This window comes from Vanessa tameamea, chromosome 2 (genome assembly GCF_037043105.1).
Source record: "Vanessa tameamea isolate UH-Manoa-2023 chromosome 2, ilVanTame1 primary haplotype, whole genome shotgun sequence".
Classification (NCBI taxonomy): Eukaryota; Metazoa; Arthropoda; class Insecta; order Lepidoptera; family Nymphalidae; genus Vanessa; species Vanessa tameamea.
Genome location: NC_087310.1, coordinates 4,604,749 through 4,622,109, shown reverse-complemented (window position 1 = coordinate 4,622,109; position 17,361 = coordinate 4,604,749). Strand labels below are relative to the sequence as shown.

At 31.2% G+C, this 17,361-nt stretch overlaps 3 protein-coding genes across 4 annotated transcripts; 2 read left to right on the top strand and 1 right to left on the bottom strand.

The window, feature by feature from the left end:
- The first annotated feature begins 712 nt into the window (after positions 1–712).
- Positions 713–4,182, top strand: LOC113401073 (sequestosome-1-like). Of its 2 annotated transcripts, none has more exons than XM_026640800.2 (8): positions 713–915; positions 1,158–1,334; positions 1,434–1,604; positions 1,747–1,919; positions 2,140–2,824; positions 3,024–3,158; positions 3,578–3,730; positions 4,027–4,182. In XM_026640800.2, the coding sequence occupies exons 2-8, from the start codon at positions 1,160–1,162 to the stop codon at positions 4,170–4,172; spliced, it is 1,638 nt and encodes a 545-aa protein (XP_026496585.1). In that variant the 5' UTR covers positions 713–915; positions 1,158–1,159; the 3' UTR covers positions 4,173–4,182. The 2 variants fall into 2 exon arrangements, with proteins under 2 accessions (XP_026496585.1, XP_026496587.1); XM_026640802.2 differs by having other exon boundaries at positions 3,593–3,730; positions 4,027–4,176.
- A 708-nt stretch (positions 4,183–4,890) lies between these two features.
- LOC113401075 (exosome complex component RRP42) lies at positions 4,891–7,042 on the bottom strand. The gene is made up of 6 exons (XM_026640806.2): positions 6,864–7,042; positions 6,586–6,782; positions 6,298–6,463; positions 6,038–6,217; positions 5,557–5,780; positions 4,891–5,010 (listed from the first exon to the last, which is right to left on the bottom strand). Exons 1-6 carry the CDS (start codon positions 6,918–6,920, stop codon positions 4,908–4,910), a joined length of 927 nt encoding a protein of 308 aa, XP_026496591.1. The 5' UTR covers positions 6,921–7,042; the 3' UTR covers positions 4,891–4,907.
- A 1,547-nt stretch (positions 7,043–8,589) lies between these two features.
- On the top strand, positions 8,590–16,243 carry LOC113401071 (sodium-coupled monocarboxylate transporter 1-like). Its single transcript, XM_064220565.1, has 14 exons — positions 8,590–8,905; positions 9,851–10,010; positions 10,587–10,652; positions 10,862–10,913; positions 10,999–11,066; positions 11,154–11,308; positions 11,443–11,583; positions 11,945–12,057; positions 12,165–12,270; positions 12,920–13,062; positions 13,626–13,753; positions 14,456–14,625; positions 15,045–15,270; positions 16,132–16,243. Exons 1-14 carry the CDS (start codon positions 8,694–8,696, stop codon positions 16,192–16,194), a joined length of 1,803 nt encoding a protein of 600 aa, XP_064076635.1. The 5' UTR covers positions 8,590–8,693; the 3' UTR covers positions 16,195–16,243.
- Positions 16,244–17,361: the final 1,118 nt, after the last annotated feature.

Here is a 17,361-nt window from a genome sequence, read left to right as displayed (position 1 = left end):
TAACAAAATATCGATTCACAATCGATAACAAAAATAATTGATTATGCGGTTACTTGGTGGTAGGGCTTTGTGCAAGCTCGCTAGGTGGGTACTGGGTACCACCCACCCAATACTCATGAAATTTGGTACTATATTGTTGGAATGCTCTATACTCGATGACAATGACAGGGAAGCCCCGGTTAATTGTGCAGTAATACCAACTTTGATGATTTGCGGTGTGTCTCCAGCTAACTTTTAAAAATATTTTACAATTGATAGATATTAATGTAGTTTTTGATATCGCCATCTATCCATTGGCCGAGTGTCCATTGTACCGATAAGGGATACCCTCGCGTCTTGGAAGTTAAACATACTTGGTTCTGGAAATTATATTAAAAATAATGTAGACTGTTAATCTTACAAATAAGATAAGATCATTTTTATATTGTAATTTGAGCTATTTCTTTTCTGCTTCACATCCGCTCAAGTTTCGGGTAACAATTCAACACATTTATACAAGGAACTTTTTGTAGAACTTGTACATTTTGAACGTTGAACATGCGTTTACCGTATAATTATAACTCCTTGAACTAAATTTGAACTCCTTGAAAAGTCTTTTTCGATAATCGAATTGTATTGCCGTAGGCGAGTATTATTAAGTCTGTGGTAGAATGACTATTTCAATTTCTGAACTAAAATTCTAATTACTGAGTGCCAACTGACAATGACAATCAAGTTTGACAGTATTGCACCATAATATTTTGTTTTTCTCCAATGTTCGACAAGCGATGAATCATTTCATTTTCACACTTATATAAATACACCGTATATAGTGGAACGCTACGCAATAACAATATTTACTACGAAGCAGTAGGAGTGTTGAACGAATATTAGTATTTTTTCTCAAGTTAAACAAGCAAGCTAAATTGTTCTCAGGTAGAGTTTTTATAAAGTTTTTATTTTAATCTTTATGTAGTGTTTGGAAACGTATAAATAAGTGTTTATATTAACAAAAAATATATACATATTATAACAGATGTGCTATTTAATTTAATTTAGTATAAACTACTTTTGCGTAGAAGTCGATATTACGAAACCGTGTGTACTTTTAGTAAACAAAATGGCCACCAAACATATATAAACATAGATCAAGATATTAATAAATATATCGTTTACAGAAATGGAAGATCAAGTACCATTTAAAGTTTACACGTTTTGGAATGAAGATGATAAGCCAGAAGTAAGGAGATTTGGGGTAGAAAAGAGTGTTGTGACCAGTTATCATTACTTGAATGCTAAACTTCAAGATGTCTTCCCTGGACTAAAAAACAAGTATTATGTAGTGTCATGGAAAGGTAAAGATGTTTTCTATGAATGAAAATAATTACAAGTCATTTTTTTATTATGAATAATCATATGAATGAATACCATTAAAATATTTTTTTAAATTATAGATGAAGATGGAGATGATGTAGCAATATCTTCAGATGATGAAATCATGATTGCCTTATCAGCCATGGAGGATCTGGATATTGTTAAATTGTATGTCAGTTGCAAAGACAAGGTGACTAAGGCTGATGATGAGTGTGACATTGTTCTTACTGCTGTTGCTGACACCAATGCTGGTAAATTATTAAGGATCATGCATTTATTCATTTTGCCATAAATCATATGATTATATTATACTAAATTTTTTATTATTTAAGGTTATTAGGACACTAATGATCAAAGGGCAAAAATTAATGTATGATATATATTTTTTTCCAGATTACAGTACAATGCCACATTGTGGTGTAATTTGTGATGGATGCGAATCTCCAGTGATTGGTTTCCGCTACAAGTGTACTTACTGTGATGATTATGATCTGTGCTCAAAATGTGAAGGTGCTGGCTTACACCCTCAACATTGCATGGTGCGAGTGCCCACCCCTAATATGCCTGTATGTATCTTTTTGTCATTATTAATGAATTTGCTTATCAAATAGGTTTTAATTTAATTTTTATTAAGTTTGTATTTATAACTTTTATTCTTGAAGTGTAGAAACTGGAAGGTATTTATAAATAAAGGTATAATACATTAATGTTTTAACAAAAACTAGTTGGTTTTTATTGTGTAATAAAAAATGTTTATCCATTATATATTTTTCTATTTTTCTGTAGCGCACTGTCATCAGAACAGCAATAAAAAGGTCCAGAAATTTCTTGAAGTCTGTTACTTTTACTGTTGATGATGAAAATAGTAAGAAGCAATGCCGTGAAAAGAGCAATGAAAGGAAACGTCGTGGTGATCATGGGCATGGTCACCATGGTCATGGCCACCGCCATAGTGGTGATCGTGAACAACATCATCATCGTCGTCCACGCACCAGTTGGCTAGAAACCTTTGCAAACTATATGAATGAATTTGCAAACCTTGCTGGAGATGTGAACATTGATATAGAGAAAAAGCCGACACAAGAAGAAACAAAGGAAAATACTTCACAAGCTCCTAAAGATGAGGCATCAACTTCAACAGAAAGGGAGCAACCTCAATGTCCTTTTGCAGTAGAAAATTTGGATATTGAGAATATTCAAAAGCTTCTTAATTTGTATTTAAGTGGCTTAAACCCTAAACCTTCTACTTCAAACAATGCTGAAAATTCTCAAAATCAGCCCCAAGAAACCTCTGTCAATACTAATGATGTAGAAATGGGTCAAGGCGATCGTAAATCTCCAGAAGATGACAAGGAAAGTGTCAGGTCTGAGGTATCATCAACTACTACTGCTGAATCTAAAAGAGAGGAAACTCCAGAAATAGAAAAAGGAGACAAGGTTGATGACTGGACCGTCATTAATAAAGAAAAAGGTTAATATTTGTCCCCATAAAGTCAAAATTTCCAAGTTATCTTGTAGTTTCTACATTACTCCAAATTTCATAGTAGATTAATCTCACTAGTCACAGTCAGATCATGTTCGACATATTTTATATATTTATGTAAATTTTATTTATGATTGTAGTCTTGAATATAGGGAGATGGAACTTAATTATTGAATATATTGTTTAGATCTTATGGATACATATGTCAAGAGTGGCACTTCTCAGCCACCAATTGGCTTCAACCTTCCAGAGGAGTTTCAAGAACGTGTGAAAATTTCTGAAGGACAAAACCTATATCCTCCTCTCAACTTAGCAACTGCTGGTAAATATTTATTTCTAAACAAACATCATCTGATCATACTAATCATAGTTAATCATGAATGCCTAGATACTATATGCAAGAAATAATTTGTACTTCACAAGCTTCATGTTTGTAAGTCTACATATATTATATTAAAACTTATGGAACAATATAAATGGCTTATTTTGATAAACTAATTTGACTAAAAATAAAATAAACAATTATAATATCTTAAATATAGAAACAGGACCTGAATTTACTTATAACTTGTAACTTTACAGGGGGTTCTGTTAATTTATATTTTTGTTAGTAAAATTTATATGGTTATTATATTTTTATTTTGGTACATTATTTTGAGACATTTCTTTTGAATATAATTGTTCATTGCTTGTGTGATCATTTCATGTCCCATTCTCATTGATCAAATTTTTAACATTTAGCATTGAATCCTAAAGAACCAGAACATCGAGTTGATCCTCCCCAGCCAGCTTCGAGTCAGGCTCAAAGTTCAGGTGACAAACAGTCGCCGTCCGTTCCCGTTGCAGACAAGCAAGAAGCTAAACCTAAAGAGCAACCACGAAAACGTCACCCATGTAATAAACTTTTTAAATATACTCAGATTTTGCTTACTTTTCTTTTTAAAGTACCTGTTATAATTTATCAGACTTGTTTATAAATTATCTAGTACTAAATTCGACTAAATAATGCAAATAAATGTCAACAAAGCAATGCTTCATATATAAGTCTATCTACAATAACTATGTTATTGAAGATAGGCTTACATATTCATATTGATAAGTTTATGAATCATCATGATATCTAGGTTATCATTCTAATCATTTAATGTACCTAATTCTAATCATTTAATGTACCTAATTATATTTTTCAGTGGCTCATATTGATGCAGCTATTGAGCAGATGATGGCCATGGGTTTCACCAATGATGGTGGGTGGCTGACTCAACTTCTCGAGAGCAAGAATGGCAATATTGCTGCTGTTCTTGATCTCCTTACTCCAGTCAACACTAGGAAGTAAACTTGTACAGGATTCCCTTTCGAAAAGTTATAACTATAATATACAAATATGACTTCCTGATTTTATTTCTTGCCACTTCATCACACTATATTTACTAGTATGTAGGTTTTATGTAAGAAAGGTTCACTTGGTATTTGTGGTGCAGGGATCACTATTGATGATTCGTTGAAGACATCGCTTGATTATTTTAATTTTTTTCCATCTATAATTTTTTACTTTGCTCATTATTATTTGTGCTAATTACAGTAAAGTTGTCAGCAAGAGGTTTAATCTATCTACTGCATCTATGTTTAATTATGATTATTTTACATTTATTTCAATAGATTCTGTTCATTTTACAAAATCAAAAACATTCCATTCATTTTTAATTGGCTTTTTAGAAGTGCTGTTATTTACATTATAGGTAGAATTATGTTAATTATTACATAATGTTTTAATCGTTGAGGATATGTTAACCAAACTAGGTAGAAAAATATATTTATAATTCCTCAAATGCAAAAAAAATAAAAATTAAAAAGCAAGTAAATAAAGTGTTGATATAGTTAACACCCCTTGTAAGTGGGGTGTGATTCCAATTTGGATGCTAGGTAACTATTACTTTCTATTGTGATAATTTAATTGTGATATAAGCAACATTGGCAATGTATTGTATTAGCCATATATATTCTCTTAAATAAAGGTATAATGGTTGAATAATTTGTTTCATTTAATAAAACTCTTATTTATTCATAGATTTTATTTCAGGAATCCATAAGAATTTTTCTTGTAACTACCACATTCCTGCCTTTCTCGTAAAAGTGTTCTGCCTAAAGCTTCGTCTAAGCACTTAGCTGCAATACTAAAAATGTAATTAAAAGTATGTAAAATATATTAATAAAAAATTTATAACTTGAGATTACAATATATTTTAAAGTTAAAAAAAACAAAGTATGGATCTCAGAATAATTATATCAAAGTAATGAGTTTACTTTGATTATATCCACAATATAAATAATTCATCTCAAATATAAATTTGAATTAACAAAAATAAAATTTAGTTGTCATTTTGTAATGTTCTTTATAAACCAAAATTGAATTACTAATTAAAAAACCACCATTGTATTTACTACAATCTAAAGTTTTCTTTAAAAGTAAAGTTGGAGTCTCGACAAAAACAACCTACTTGTGAAGTTTCAATATGATATTAAGAAATAAGGTTTGTTAATTTATACACAATACTGACAATAATAAATGTTTTGATTGTCAGTATAATAATATTATTATTTTATGTACTACATTTTCTAAATTATTTAAAAATTGTAATTGTTAAAAAAGGACTTGGCAAATTTGAAATAAAAAACAAATACAAGAGATATTTGAATGTTATATAGACTAATTTACTTACATTCCCTGGGTAATGGCAGCTTTAAAAGTCTCAGGGGCCACACTTCCTGGACCATTCATTCCAATTGTGCTGCATTTACACTCAAAATTAAGTGAAGCTTTTGATTCTTTACTGTAGTACTTGGGGTTGCCAGTAATGCCAACTATCAAAGATATAACACTACAGCTTTCCTCTTCAGCTGATGGATCAACCACACATTTATTACCAATTTTACAGAGTGTCACCTAGAAGGGAAATAAATATAAATGATAAGATTTGAAATAAACATTGTAAAACAACATTTCGATAATTGAGGTAAAATTAAAATTTTAATAATTACTTATTTATAAATATTTAGCAGTTATGAATGTCTCTTGTGCTTTGGCATTATTATAATATACTGATTTAAAGCATTTATGTATTCATATAATTATGTTTCATAACAGTTTCTATGTTAGAAAATTGTGAATGTAATTATTAAAAATGTATGTATTTAACTTACCAAGAGTGGTGCATTACCAACTTCTAACAATTTGCAGTCATATGGGTCATCTGATAGCTGAAAGTCAACACTGCCTCCATCCATGAGAGCTGCTTTCACAAATGGTATTCTCGTGTTAAACAAAGCAGCTTTAACAGCAAGGGATACAGCATCACATAGGTTGCCTCCACATTCTAAAATCTTATGACAATTTAAATTTTCAATATGCTTTACATAATAATGTTATATTAGTAAGACAAATACAAATTAAAATTTAATACCAAAATATCAACATAAAGTTTCCAGCACTGTTTCCCTTCTAATATACACAACTGTTTTAAGTCAAATGCTTGTGAAGAGTGATAAGCTCTCTGCATCAAATTTGATATCATGTTGGCAAGTTGTTCGCCACCACGGCCTTCAAATTCTGGAGTCGCATTCGCTGAACTGAAAGCATTTATTTATAACATATAAGCATTTATTTATAATATATAAGCATTTATTTATAATAATAATGTAATTATAAAATGTATTTATATCACTCAAATTTTTAATATGTTAAAACTTACCAATCGACAAAAAACTCTATTTTCCCCAAGCCTGGATTGTTAGGTTTTGGTTCATCTATCTCTGTCTTAACACCTACGAGAATGTCTGTATTAGCAAGCCGGAGCCTTGCTGACCCACTGGCATGGCTCACTACATCAGTTTCAAGTTCCATAGGTCTATAATCAATATTTGATCTGCCATCTGAACGGTAGTCATCCTTAAATTAATGAAAAACTAATTTATTGGAAGTTCGTTTAGGAGACGATTTAAATTTCGTTGTTTTTCAGTATGAATCTACCTGAACACCATGTAATATATACATTTTTTCTGTCGAGCTGAGCAGAAGTCCCGCCATTTTGTAATAGGCTCGCGCTCAGGGCTATTATAATATTTAATACACAATATTAAATAGCAAAGTTTATACAGCACGTGCACGATATGTTTATTTACAGTTCAACATTCAACATTTTTGATTTTTTGACATTATAACTGTCAAATGAATGTCAACAGTCATTTTATTATTTTTAAAATGACATGGTTAGTTTATTATTTCTTGAAGATCGTTTTGCACACGCTAGAAAAGGAAAAACATCGTTTTGTTATAATGAATACTATAATTTTTACGATTACGACTTAAACTTTATTATATTGTAAGTAACAATTATTGTAACGAGGACAATATTTGATGTGTGGTCCTGTATAATATTAATTGAAATACTATGAAGTCATTTTTATTCAAAAAACCTGGTTATTTAACCATTTTTATTACTCTACATTAGTATACAAACATTATGTGAATTTTGCAGTCTTTGATTATTTATACTGCGTTATATGTATAAAGAAAACAAGTAATACAAATATTCCATTATTTAAATATTATGTTTTTGTACGAATCTCCTTCTAGGGTAGAATACTTACTATATGGAGTCGAAATTGCACAATTCGGTTCTATGACAATTTTCTGTTACCTATTTGAGCAATTTTCTGAGAAACGACTATTCCAAAATGCTCTATAAGAAATTTGTATTGAACAAAATAAAATTATCTTCTTAAGACCTATACATTTAAGACGAATAAAATCATTTTTACTAGATGTGACCATAGGCAATATACCCTCATATTATCATTGAACGATATTGCTTATCACATACGACGTTAGCGCATGGAAAAACATATGTATACCAAAATTCAGATCAATTAGTATGGGGTTTTCGGAGCTAAGCGTTTCGTGCCGGGCACATTTTTGTTTAGAGTTTTCGATTTAGTAGGCTCTTGTTGACTTCCAGGCAGGATATATTACATACATAATTATATGATTGTATTTAACTAACATTACTGTATTTTTAAATGTTGAAAAAGAGTAACTACTGAGTTTCTTGCCGGTTCTTCTCGGATCTACATTCCGAACCGATGGTAGCTTCACTTAATATAGTTTGTTAAATGACGATTCAAAAGTGCTTGTAAAAGCCTACTTGAATAAAGTTTATTTTTATTTTGATTTTTGATCTTAGTTTTTTAGACTCATTGACAAGCTGTCCTGTCTATAAAAATCGCACAATTACAATTACAATTAGACATTTATAGTAAATACTAGTTTAATATGATAATAAAAATTAAGTTCAGAGTTTATTATGTTGTAGCTTACAGATTAGGATGTAAGATTACATAGATTACCTTATTGTTAAAGTTTGTTAATACTTACATATTTTTTTTATACAAGTACTGAGTTTTTAAAGATAAATATTATTTGTTGTATTTGTTTTATTCTCTACTTTATTTTTTGTCAAATTTATACCAAATCATAGAATTACCTAAACAGAGTTATGGTACTGATTAGTATTATTCTTATTTAAAAGTAAATTGACAGGAACAGTTTATATGAAACCAAAAATTAAGATGCTTGCCTTGAAATTTAAATATGGATTAGTCAGTTCCCGATTCGGTCCTGTTGGCTATTGAAGGGGTACTCGCAACATCCTCTTTTAAATTGCGAGTTATCGTAATTGTTTCATTGTAACAGATTGAACTTGTATCTCTACTTCATGTGCGTACTTGTATATCTAGTAACGTGCCATTTGCGCATAGGAACCCAAATGGTAGAATCTATGACACTGCTACATTCTTAAAAATGAGTGGTTCTGAAAATGTGGCCACAAGCGCGATGTATCAGATGCAAAGATTTACTTGGGTTGATTATGTTGTATTTGTGTTTATGTTGGCGATAAGTGCATTCGTTGGCGTGTATTGGGGATTTTTTAAAAAACAAACGACACAGAATGATTACCTTCTTGGGGGTAGGAACATGAAGGTGATTCCAGTTTCTATGTCATTGGTAGCAAGGTAAGTTGATATGAAATGGTAAAAATTATAAGAACTATTATATATTACAATATTAAAATTACATTCAAATGAAATATAGGAATAAATATTAAAATAATCAAATTATGTTAAATTAATGAAGTGAATATTATATACCAGAACGTTTTTTATCTAGACGAAATATATAGCGTATCTTACCTCATTTAGGTATTAATCGATATCCTCGGTAGTATGTGAAGTGCTCTAACCTTAATGTATGACGGAAATCCAGAGGACACACTTGCTTGCTTCTTAGTTTGTCAAGGATGACTTGAAAGGGTAGAGCGAAGAGGTTTTCGCTGTTACGGTTTAATAGAACGCCTATTGTACAAGTATATTTTTATTTAATTCGTTTACCATTGGGAAAACAAGGAATAAAATTTAAAATATTTATTTTAAAAATGGAAATAGCGGAGACTCCCATATCATTCTAATGACTGATGATGGTATTTTATAACAAGTCTGAAAAACGTTCGAAACTTTTGAAGATCTTGGGACAATCGTTACCTAGTCTAAGCAGGAAATTGATGCAAAATTTTATTAGTTAATATTGCTGGATATATGTGTCTAAAATATCTGCGGATCTAGACAATTTACATGATAAAATTTCGGAAAATGTTTCGTTATGTCACGTCACGTCACGGCCATAGAAGAATGTCGATAGAAATCTCTTCGACTCGACTCACATTCATTTATCTAAGACCGTTGTATACTCCTTGAACTATTTTAATTAATATAAATTTTGTATATCTGTTTGATATTAACAGACTACAGGTTCATTTAAATGATCTTCATAAAAGTAATGAAGTATTCAATTATGTATGTTTATTATCACGGAAAAGGTTTTCACAATGATGACACTCGCCAGCATTTGCCAGCGATCGTAAAATTTTATACATTAATTAAATAAAAAATATTTCATTTCAGTTTCGTCTCAGGTATTACGTTGCTAGGATCACCAACCGAAGTATATATGTATGGGACCCAATATGCCTACATCATGGGTGGTATATTACTTATGTCAATCATTATGACTCAGGTTTATTTACCAGTATTTCATGACCTCAAAATTACGTCTAATTATGAGGTAAAAATATATATTATTTTATACAATTAATTATTATATTATATAATTACTTATTGTTATTTGGCAACAAAAAAATATTAATAATCGACTATAATTCAATTTTAATTTTATGCCATGAATTTGTATCGTAAAAGTAATTTAAAATACGCATCAGAAAATTTGAATTTGAACACAGGATGTGTTCCTGCAGTTTATTTGCAATAAAACGTGAGATTCGTTTTATAATGAAGAAAACTTAAGAGATATTCAGGATTCTGAATATTCACGGGACATTTATTCAAATGTAGAAAATAAATGATGCCAAATTAGCGTGTCTGCATCCAAAAATTGCTAACGTTCTATTGATGAAATTTAGATGCACAATGTATTGAGATGTTTGGAATTAGGTTTGAATATATAATCGGTCGACTTTATTCAAATTCTTCGTAACACTTTTTAAAGAATTTGAAGCGAACTGTTGACATAGGAGAGCTACCAAGTACAATATGACTTAAAAAACTATATCGCACAAGCAACGTAGAAGTTATGGAGGATTGTCAATTGCCAGAACTGAGTGTAATTCTTACTTTTTTACAGTACTTATCAATGAGGTTCGACAATAGAGTTCGATTGTTTGGATCAATCTTATTCACCTTCACACTGGTGAGATAAATATTTCAATTCATTCTTCTTGTATACTAATTTCGAGCAACTATTGTTAAGACTTATTAAAAAAATTTATAACACTGAGTTATTATCTAACGATTCTGGTTGAGTTAATTAAAAATAAAGCAAAGCAACAGTCTCAAAAATTGTCTAACATTGGGCTAGTCATTTTTTAGCATATCATGACACTTTGTAATATTTTCCAGATAGGTTGGCTCCCAATAGTCATCTATGTGCCGGCATTGGCTTTTAATCAAGGTGATTATATATATAGGAACATTAACATACAAATATCAATTTTAAAAAAGAAGATATTCTAATTTAAAAAAAAATCTGTTTTCAGTTACTGGTGTCGACATTCATGTAATTACTCCAATAGTTTGCTTAGTTTGCATTTTTTACACAAGTGCGGTAAGTATCGTGGTACCACATGGTTCTATGGCAGCTGAACGTTCTGATTTTATGTCAATATAACGATCACAATGTACTTTGTCATAGGGTGGCTTGCAAGCTGTTGTATGGACAGATGTTATTCAAATTACGTCAATGGTGGGAGCTATGGCTTTAGTAGCTATTAAGGGAACGGTAGATGTTGGTGGTATAGGAACAGTGTGGAATAGAAATATGGAAAGTGGACGGATTGAAGCACCCAAGTAAGATTATTTAATAAGTATTCTTAATTAATTAATGATTATTTTTGAGGAGGAATCTATTTGGTATCAATGTTAATTTTATTTTTATAACAAAAAATGTGTCATCACTTTGAAAAAGTTATTCATTCATACAGTTGGGACCCTCGCCCTACAGCTCGTCACACCATCTGGAATTTAGTTTTTGGTGGTCTGATTTATTGGCTTCAAGCTAATTCAGTAAATCAAACAATGGTGCAGCGTTACTTGGCCCTGCCGACCTTGCGAGGCGCTAAATGGTAATGGTACAGATATTTCATTTGTATAACAAATAAATACCAATAAAATAAGGCTTCATTTTCTTTCCTTACCTGACGCCAAATAGCACTACTAATGAGCACTAGTATTTAGATCATCCTGATGCTAATAACGGTATGGGCATAATATTTTTATACCCTCCTTGACCCTTAAGTTTATGAGAATGAAATTAGAAAATGTATGTTATAAGTAATTTCATGCTCGAAACGGGTTTTTGCTACTTAAGAATCACTAAGAACACAAATATCAAGATATAATCGCTTCCGGCTTAAATTGAGATGTGTCCTACTAACTTGCGTAATTTTTTATTAGGTAATGATGTGGGTAATATTATATTTACAGGGCAGTTGTCCTGTTCTGCATTGGTATATCAATACTTTACTGTTTTTGCTTGTATTGTGGATTACTGATATATGCTCGGTTCTATGATTGTGATCCATTACAAACAAAGGTATGTTTAATATATTAAGTTAATTTAATTTTTTTATCATTATAGTGTAAACATTTAGGTCACGTTTTTTTAAAAATATTTGATTTTGATTACTTTATTTTTTTCAGTTAGCGAAGGCAAAAGATCAGTTGCTACCGCTACTAGTCATGGATGTTCTTGGTGATATACCTGGTCTACCTGGTGTTTTTATTGCTGGAATATTTAGCGCAGCACTAAGGTATTTGAATGGATTCATTATATTAATACTATCCTGCGTTAGTAAATTATTGTTGTCTATAGAATTATAAGTAATGATTATTATAATACTTATTATTTGAAATGAAACTGAAATGATACACATATCTTTTGTAAAGATTATTAGCAAATATCTATTAGCTTAATGTTCAAATACTTTGTGATTACCTAAATTTATCAAGTACCGGTAGTAATATGAACAAAAATGGTTGTTAAGTACATATATCCAGTGGTGTAGCTATCTTAGGGCCAGGTGGTGCAGTGCACCATGGTCCAAGAGCTCAGGGGGCCCTCTAACCTAAGCTTTGAAAAGAGCGGGTCAGCCAACTCACCAGCTCCCGAAGCTAGAAAACCTCGACCCTCATAAGAATTATTTTTTTCCTATCTATAATTTTTAAAGACATTTTAATAGAAGGGCAATATAAGTTAGTGAGATGGTGGATAGAGCTATTTCGATGCACCGGGGCCCTTGTCCACCTACCTACGCCTCTGCATATATCTCCTGAAGATTGGGATAACGCCATGTTCGTAATCCTTATAAGATAAGCAATGACACATTAAAATCTGTAAACATCTTACATCACTTTTTGTGTACCTTAATTTCTGATGATGCATTAATAAGTTCTGTTTAGCTCTTTATCGACAAGTTTGAACTCAATGTCTGCGGTGGTATTAGAAGATTTTTACAAACCGTTTTACAAGAGGCAACTCTCTGAAAGGCAAACTAACTGGCTTTTAAAAGGTGTCGTTATAATGCTGGGAATACTTTGCTTAGGTAAATATTGCGTAAAATACTAATAATTATATAGTATTTATTTAAAGTTTTAATTTAATTGATGACTATCAATTTGAGCTGTTTTCGTACTTTTATTAGTTGTCTTATTATTTAGAAGTATATACAGTTGATATTACCTTATTTGATCTTATCTATTCATTCAGAAATTGATATATTTGAAGTATAAAGTTATTATTAGACTCGCTAACACGTTAAATTCATTGTTATATCTGAAGCAATTGTGTAAATCCTAAACATTGCTATTACAATTTCATGTTTAAGTTTGTTTTAAATGCCACAAATATTCAAATTGCATGGAATATATTATGTATTATTTATGTTAGTAATAAATCACTTCGGCCAATTTTTTTTGTAAAGTACACTTTTTATACTCAGAACGTTTTTTCCCAATTACATATTTAATCGTTAATAAATTGATCATCTATGTAATTAAAATTAAATAGTTAATCATTATAATATTAGTAACAGATTAAAATTAAGTTTGTTTAGTAATAAGTATTTTTCTTCAAACAATTAATTTTTTCCACGATTTTTGTTAATAGGATTGGTATTTATCGTGGAAAAGATGGGAACCATCTTGCAGCTCACGATGACGCTCGAAGCTATGACAATGGGACCACAACTTGGTGTTTTTTCAATGGGAATCTTAATGCCATGGGTGGATGCTTTGGTAATATGAACATAAATAATAATATAATTAAAAAGTTTTATTATTTAAATGAAAATTCACTTAATATTATAGTTAAATTAAGTCGTACTATAACATTGTATCTAATATTGACAAGAAAACAAGAGGTAATCAGATGGTAGATTGCTTAATTGTAAGTGCACTTCGTTCTTAAATAAATGGTTTTATTATGAAAGCCTTGAAATGTATTCTATACGCCCGCACATATTGCTGACTCCGACCGAAAAACAAAGCCTCAGAGTAGAACAAAGCAAGATGGCTACAAATTGTAAACCGGCTGCAAGAAAAGATTCAGAATTGGCCACAATCAACGTATCATCGCACAAATCGAAATTTTGATGTGACAAGCCGTAATTATGATTTATCGATTTGTTAGGTAAATGTAATTTGTCGATTTCGAAATAATATTGTGCTTAATCCTTCACAACAACACATTCATAAGTAAATGGCTTTAAAAAAATTGATCGCTGGCCGTTTGGCTCGTAAAAAGATATCCGATAAAATATTCAATATCATATGACAGGGATATTTACCCTCAATGGTCCGAGCGGTGTTGGCGGTTAGAGAGGAGTAATGGATGTTGCTATCATTGGATCCAATTATAGCAATGACATTGGAAACCCATATGCATTGTCGTTCGCACAAAATCTTGCCTTTTAATTATTATTATTATTTGTCATAAAGGGAGCGTTAGTGGGTGGTATGACCGGACTTGCTGTGATGGCGTGGTGGTGTTTATCAGCACAATTAGCTATTGCTAATGGCCTAATCTATCACCCTCACAAGCCTCTCACAACAGAAGGATGTCAGTATAATTATACTCTTGTCGAAACAGTGTTTCGTCACGAACAGGGGTATGTATATTTTGATAATATTTATCAGTCTATATTATTATTTATCGTCCCGTTTTTATATATAACATGAATGTAAATATTCAATTCCGCACCATACCCCTGGATCACAAAAATAAATTAATTTTGTTGTCAAATGTTTATTGGTAGAATACTTAGTTCGTGCGGTTGCTACTCAAATAAGCGTTTTTGTTTTAAATCATCTTTTCATCTTCATCTCAATAAATATTTATAATTAATTTTAAAGTTGTATCAATAACGTATTTATATTTTTAATGAAGTTGAGTTAACATCACGTGAAAATATTCATACTTTTGAAGTATTAAATCGAAAGAATCTCTTAAACATGTAGTACGTAAAAGAACCACAATCAAAACCATTATCTAAAAAGAATTGATTTGTTAAATAACATTTTTTTTTAGTCAAGAAGTCAGTCCTATATTACATGTGTCATACATGTGGTATACCCTGGTCGGTGCTGTGATGACGATCATCGTCGGTGTGACAGTCTCTAAAATAAACAGATGGCGAGGTCAAGCCTATGTTCCTCCAGCACCGAAACTTCTCGCACCAATAATACGGAGGCTTTATAGGGATCCACCGCATCCAACTGACGAGCGGTTTATTAGGGCATATGGCTGTGATAAGGTAAAGTGGTTTTAATAACGTAAATTTTATTTTCTGTTTGAGTAGATGACTTGAAGTATCCATGGAGCAGAAGCTACGGCACTGCTGTAGGACTCTAAAGTCCATTCCACGAAACGAGTTGCCAAAGAAAATTGCCTTTATGCGTTCAGTGGTTAATGCACGTGATTTTCATTGGTCAAATCATTTTTTTCTATAACTGATTCGTTTTGCTTATCTCTAGCTGCACACATTAAACAATTTGGTGTGAGTTTTTTTCCCTAGGAGTTCAACTCGTCTAATGTACTATACATAATATTTATAAATAAATCATCTCGTATTTTGCAGTGAAAGAAAATTTTAAAGAAGATTGCAAATTGAATGAATTTCTGCTGCCTATATATTTCATAGTGAATAAACTTCTTCCACAATTCTACAACCATGCAGAAATAGTATATAGTTAGTATTGTTGGGTTCCGATGTAGAGTGAGTGAGCCAGTACAATTATAGGCACAAGGGACATAACACCTTAGTTCTCAAGGTTGGTGGCGCATGGCACATGATATGGACGTAACGAATGGTTAATAATTTTTATCGTGCTACTGTTATGGGTAATGATGACGAACTTGCCATAAGGTTCACCTACGAAATTTATTAAAAAACCATCCACACCATCTCCTTAAATGAAGAGTATGCCTTCGCCCAATAGTGCCATATCAAATTAAATAAAAATATTATATAATCAAGTAGGCTCATAAAAGTACTTTTGAATCATCACGTTACAGTGTTGAATTAAATTTAACGCTATTAACGGGATATTACTAATACTTTACTCAGTAAGTCAATTTATTTAAATAACAGTTTAGAAAATAATTTTCATTTCAGAATGAAGTTAATTCGACAAACATAAATATGAAACCTATTACCGAATGCGACGAGATGAGCTGAGGGATAACTGTCAAACTGACAATACGTATTTAATAAATAGTTCATAATACATTTGCCTTTTATTTTTCATCCCACGTCGCGGTACATAAAGAATATAAAAATAAGCAAATAAACTTTAACTTAATTATGCAATATGAAATAATAAATGTCATAAATAACTGAAATGTTAAATCTTAGTTTTATAATATTTGTAATATCGTAACGACAAACTCTTCTTTTTTCAGTTGTTGTTAGATTTTACTTTAAATTTCAACTACTTAGAGTAAAAATTTAACACACTAAAAATGTAATATCGCATAGCATCAACAGGGACAAAGTATGAAGAGTAATAATAATGTGTTCCTTCCGGAATTTAGGTCATGGCAGCCAATGTCTCTCTCAAGGACTAGGCAACTGCGTTAAGAATATACACGCCACCGGGATATTGTTAACACCGATGGATTATAATCTATATCGTGAGATTGTTAACTATCGAAATATTGTAAGCCGTACCACACTACTTACAATTTAGCGAATTATTTTTCGGTAGTTTATAATCTATCGAAATAAATTTCTGTTAAATTATGTAAACTCTAACCTAACCGAAATATTTAATTGTAAGTTGAATAACCGTTCACAATCTTTCGTCAGCTCACAATTGCACGAGATATATTATAATCTAACGGTATTTCGAATTTTACGGTGATATATACAGACACATGTGTGCCATCTTATGTGCATGGAAACATAATAAAATGAATGGCAAATTGGTAACCAAACATGACCGGATAAAGATCCGACTTTACAGACTGCACGGATTTTCAAGGAATGGCAGCGTAGCACTAACATATCAACTTCTAGCTGCTATGGAGAACAATATAATGTCAAATATGGAAACACTTTAATTATTCAAAAATAAATAAGGTACAATTTCATTTTAAATTACCCTAAACCCCGTAACTAGGATAACCTAGGGGTAAGAATACGCAGTAACATTTAATAAGCTAGCAACAAGACCGACGAAGTTATGCGTAAATCATGTTTCACAATGCGAATCAACGGAACGTAATATTACACCTCTAACATCCTTTTACAATAAGACCTTCTGTCCTCACGGGTGTAAGATCTATTTTAATCCAACAGGATGCATTAATAAAGGAACGGACTAAAATAGCACAAAAGGAAAAC

What these genes read in the sequence shown, in the direction of transcription:
- LOC113401073 (XM_026640800.2), top strand. Translation starts at nt 1,160, where the DNA reads ATGGAAGATCAAGTACCATTTAAAGTTTACACGTTTTGGAATGAAGAT. An exon ending in TGCCCACCCCTAATATGCCT is followed by an intron (nt 1,920 to 2,139) that starts GTATGTATCTTT and finishes ATTTTTCTGTAG; the next exon opens with CGCACTGTCATCAGAACAGC. An exon ending in ACCACGAAAACGTCACCCAT is followed by an intron (nt 3,731 to 4,026) that starts GTAATAAACTTT and finishes TATATTTTTCAG; the next exon opens with TGGCTCATATTGATGCAGCT.
- LOC113401075 (XM_026640806.2), bottom strand. Translation starts at nt 6,920, where the DNA reads ATGGCGGGACTTCTGCTCAGCTCGACAGAAAAAATGTATATATTACAT. An exon ending in AACTTTATGTTGATATTTTG is followed by an intron (nt 6,218 to 6,297) that starts GTATTAAATTTT and finishes AATTGTCATAAG; the next exon opens with ATTTTAGAATGTGGAGGCAA. An exon ending in TTGGTAATGCACCACTCTTG is followed by an intron (nt 5,781 to 6,037) that starts GTAAGTTAAATA and finishes TTTCCCTTCTAG; the next exon opens with GTGACACTCTGTAAAATTGG.
- LOC113401071 (XM_064220565.1), top strand. Translation starts at nt 8,694, where the DNA reads ATGAGTGGTTCTGAAAATGTGGCCACAAGCGCGATGTATCAGATGCAA. An exon ending in TCTTATTCACCTTCACACTG is followed by an intron (nt 10,653 to 10,861) that starts GTGAGATAAATA and finishes AATATTTTCCAG; the next exon opens with ATAGGTTGGCTCCCAATAGT. An exon ending in GGCATTGGCTTTTAATCAAG is followed by an intron (nt 10,914 to 10,998) that starts GTGATTATATAT and finishes ATCTGTTTTCAG; the next exon opens with TTACTGGTGTCGACATTCAT.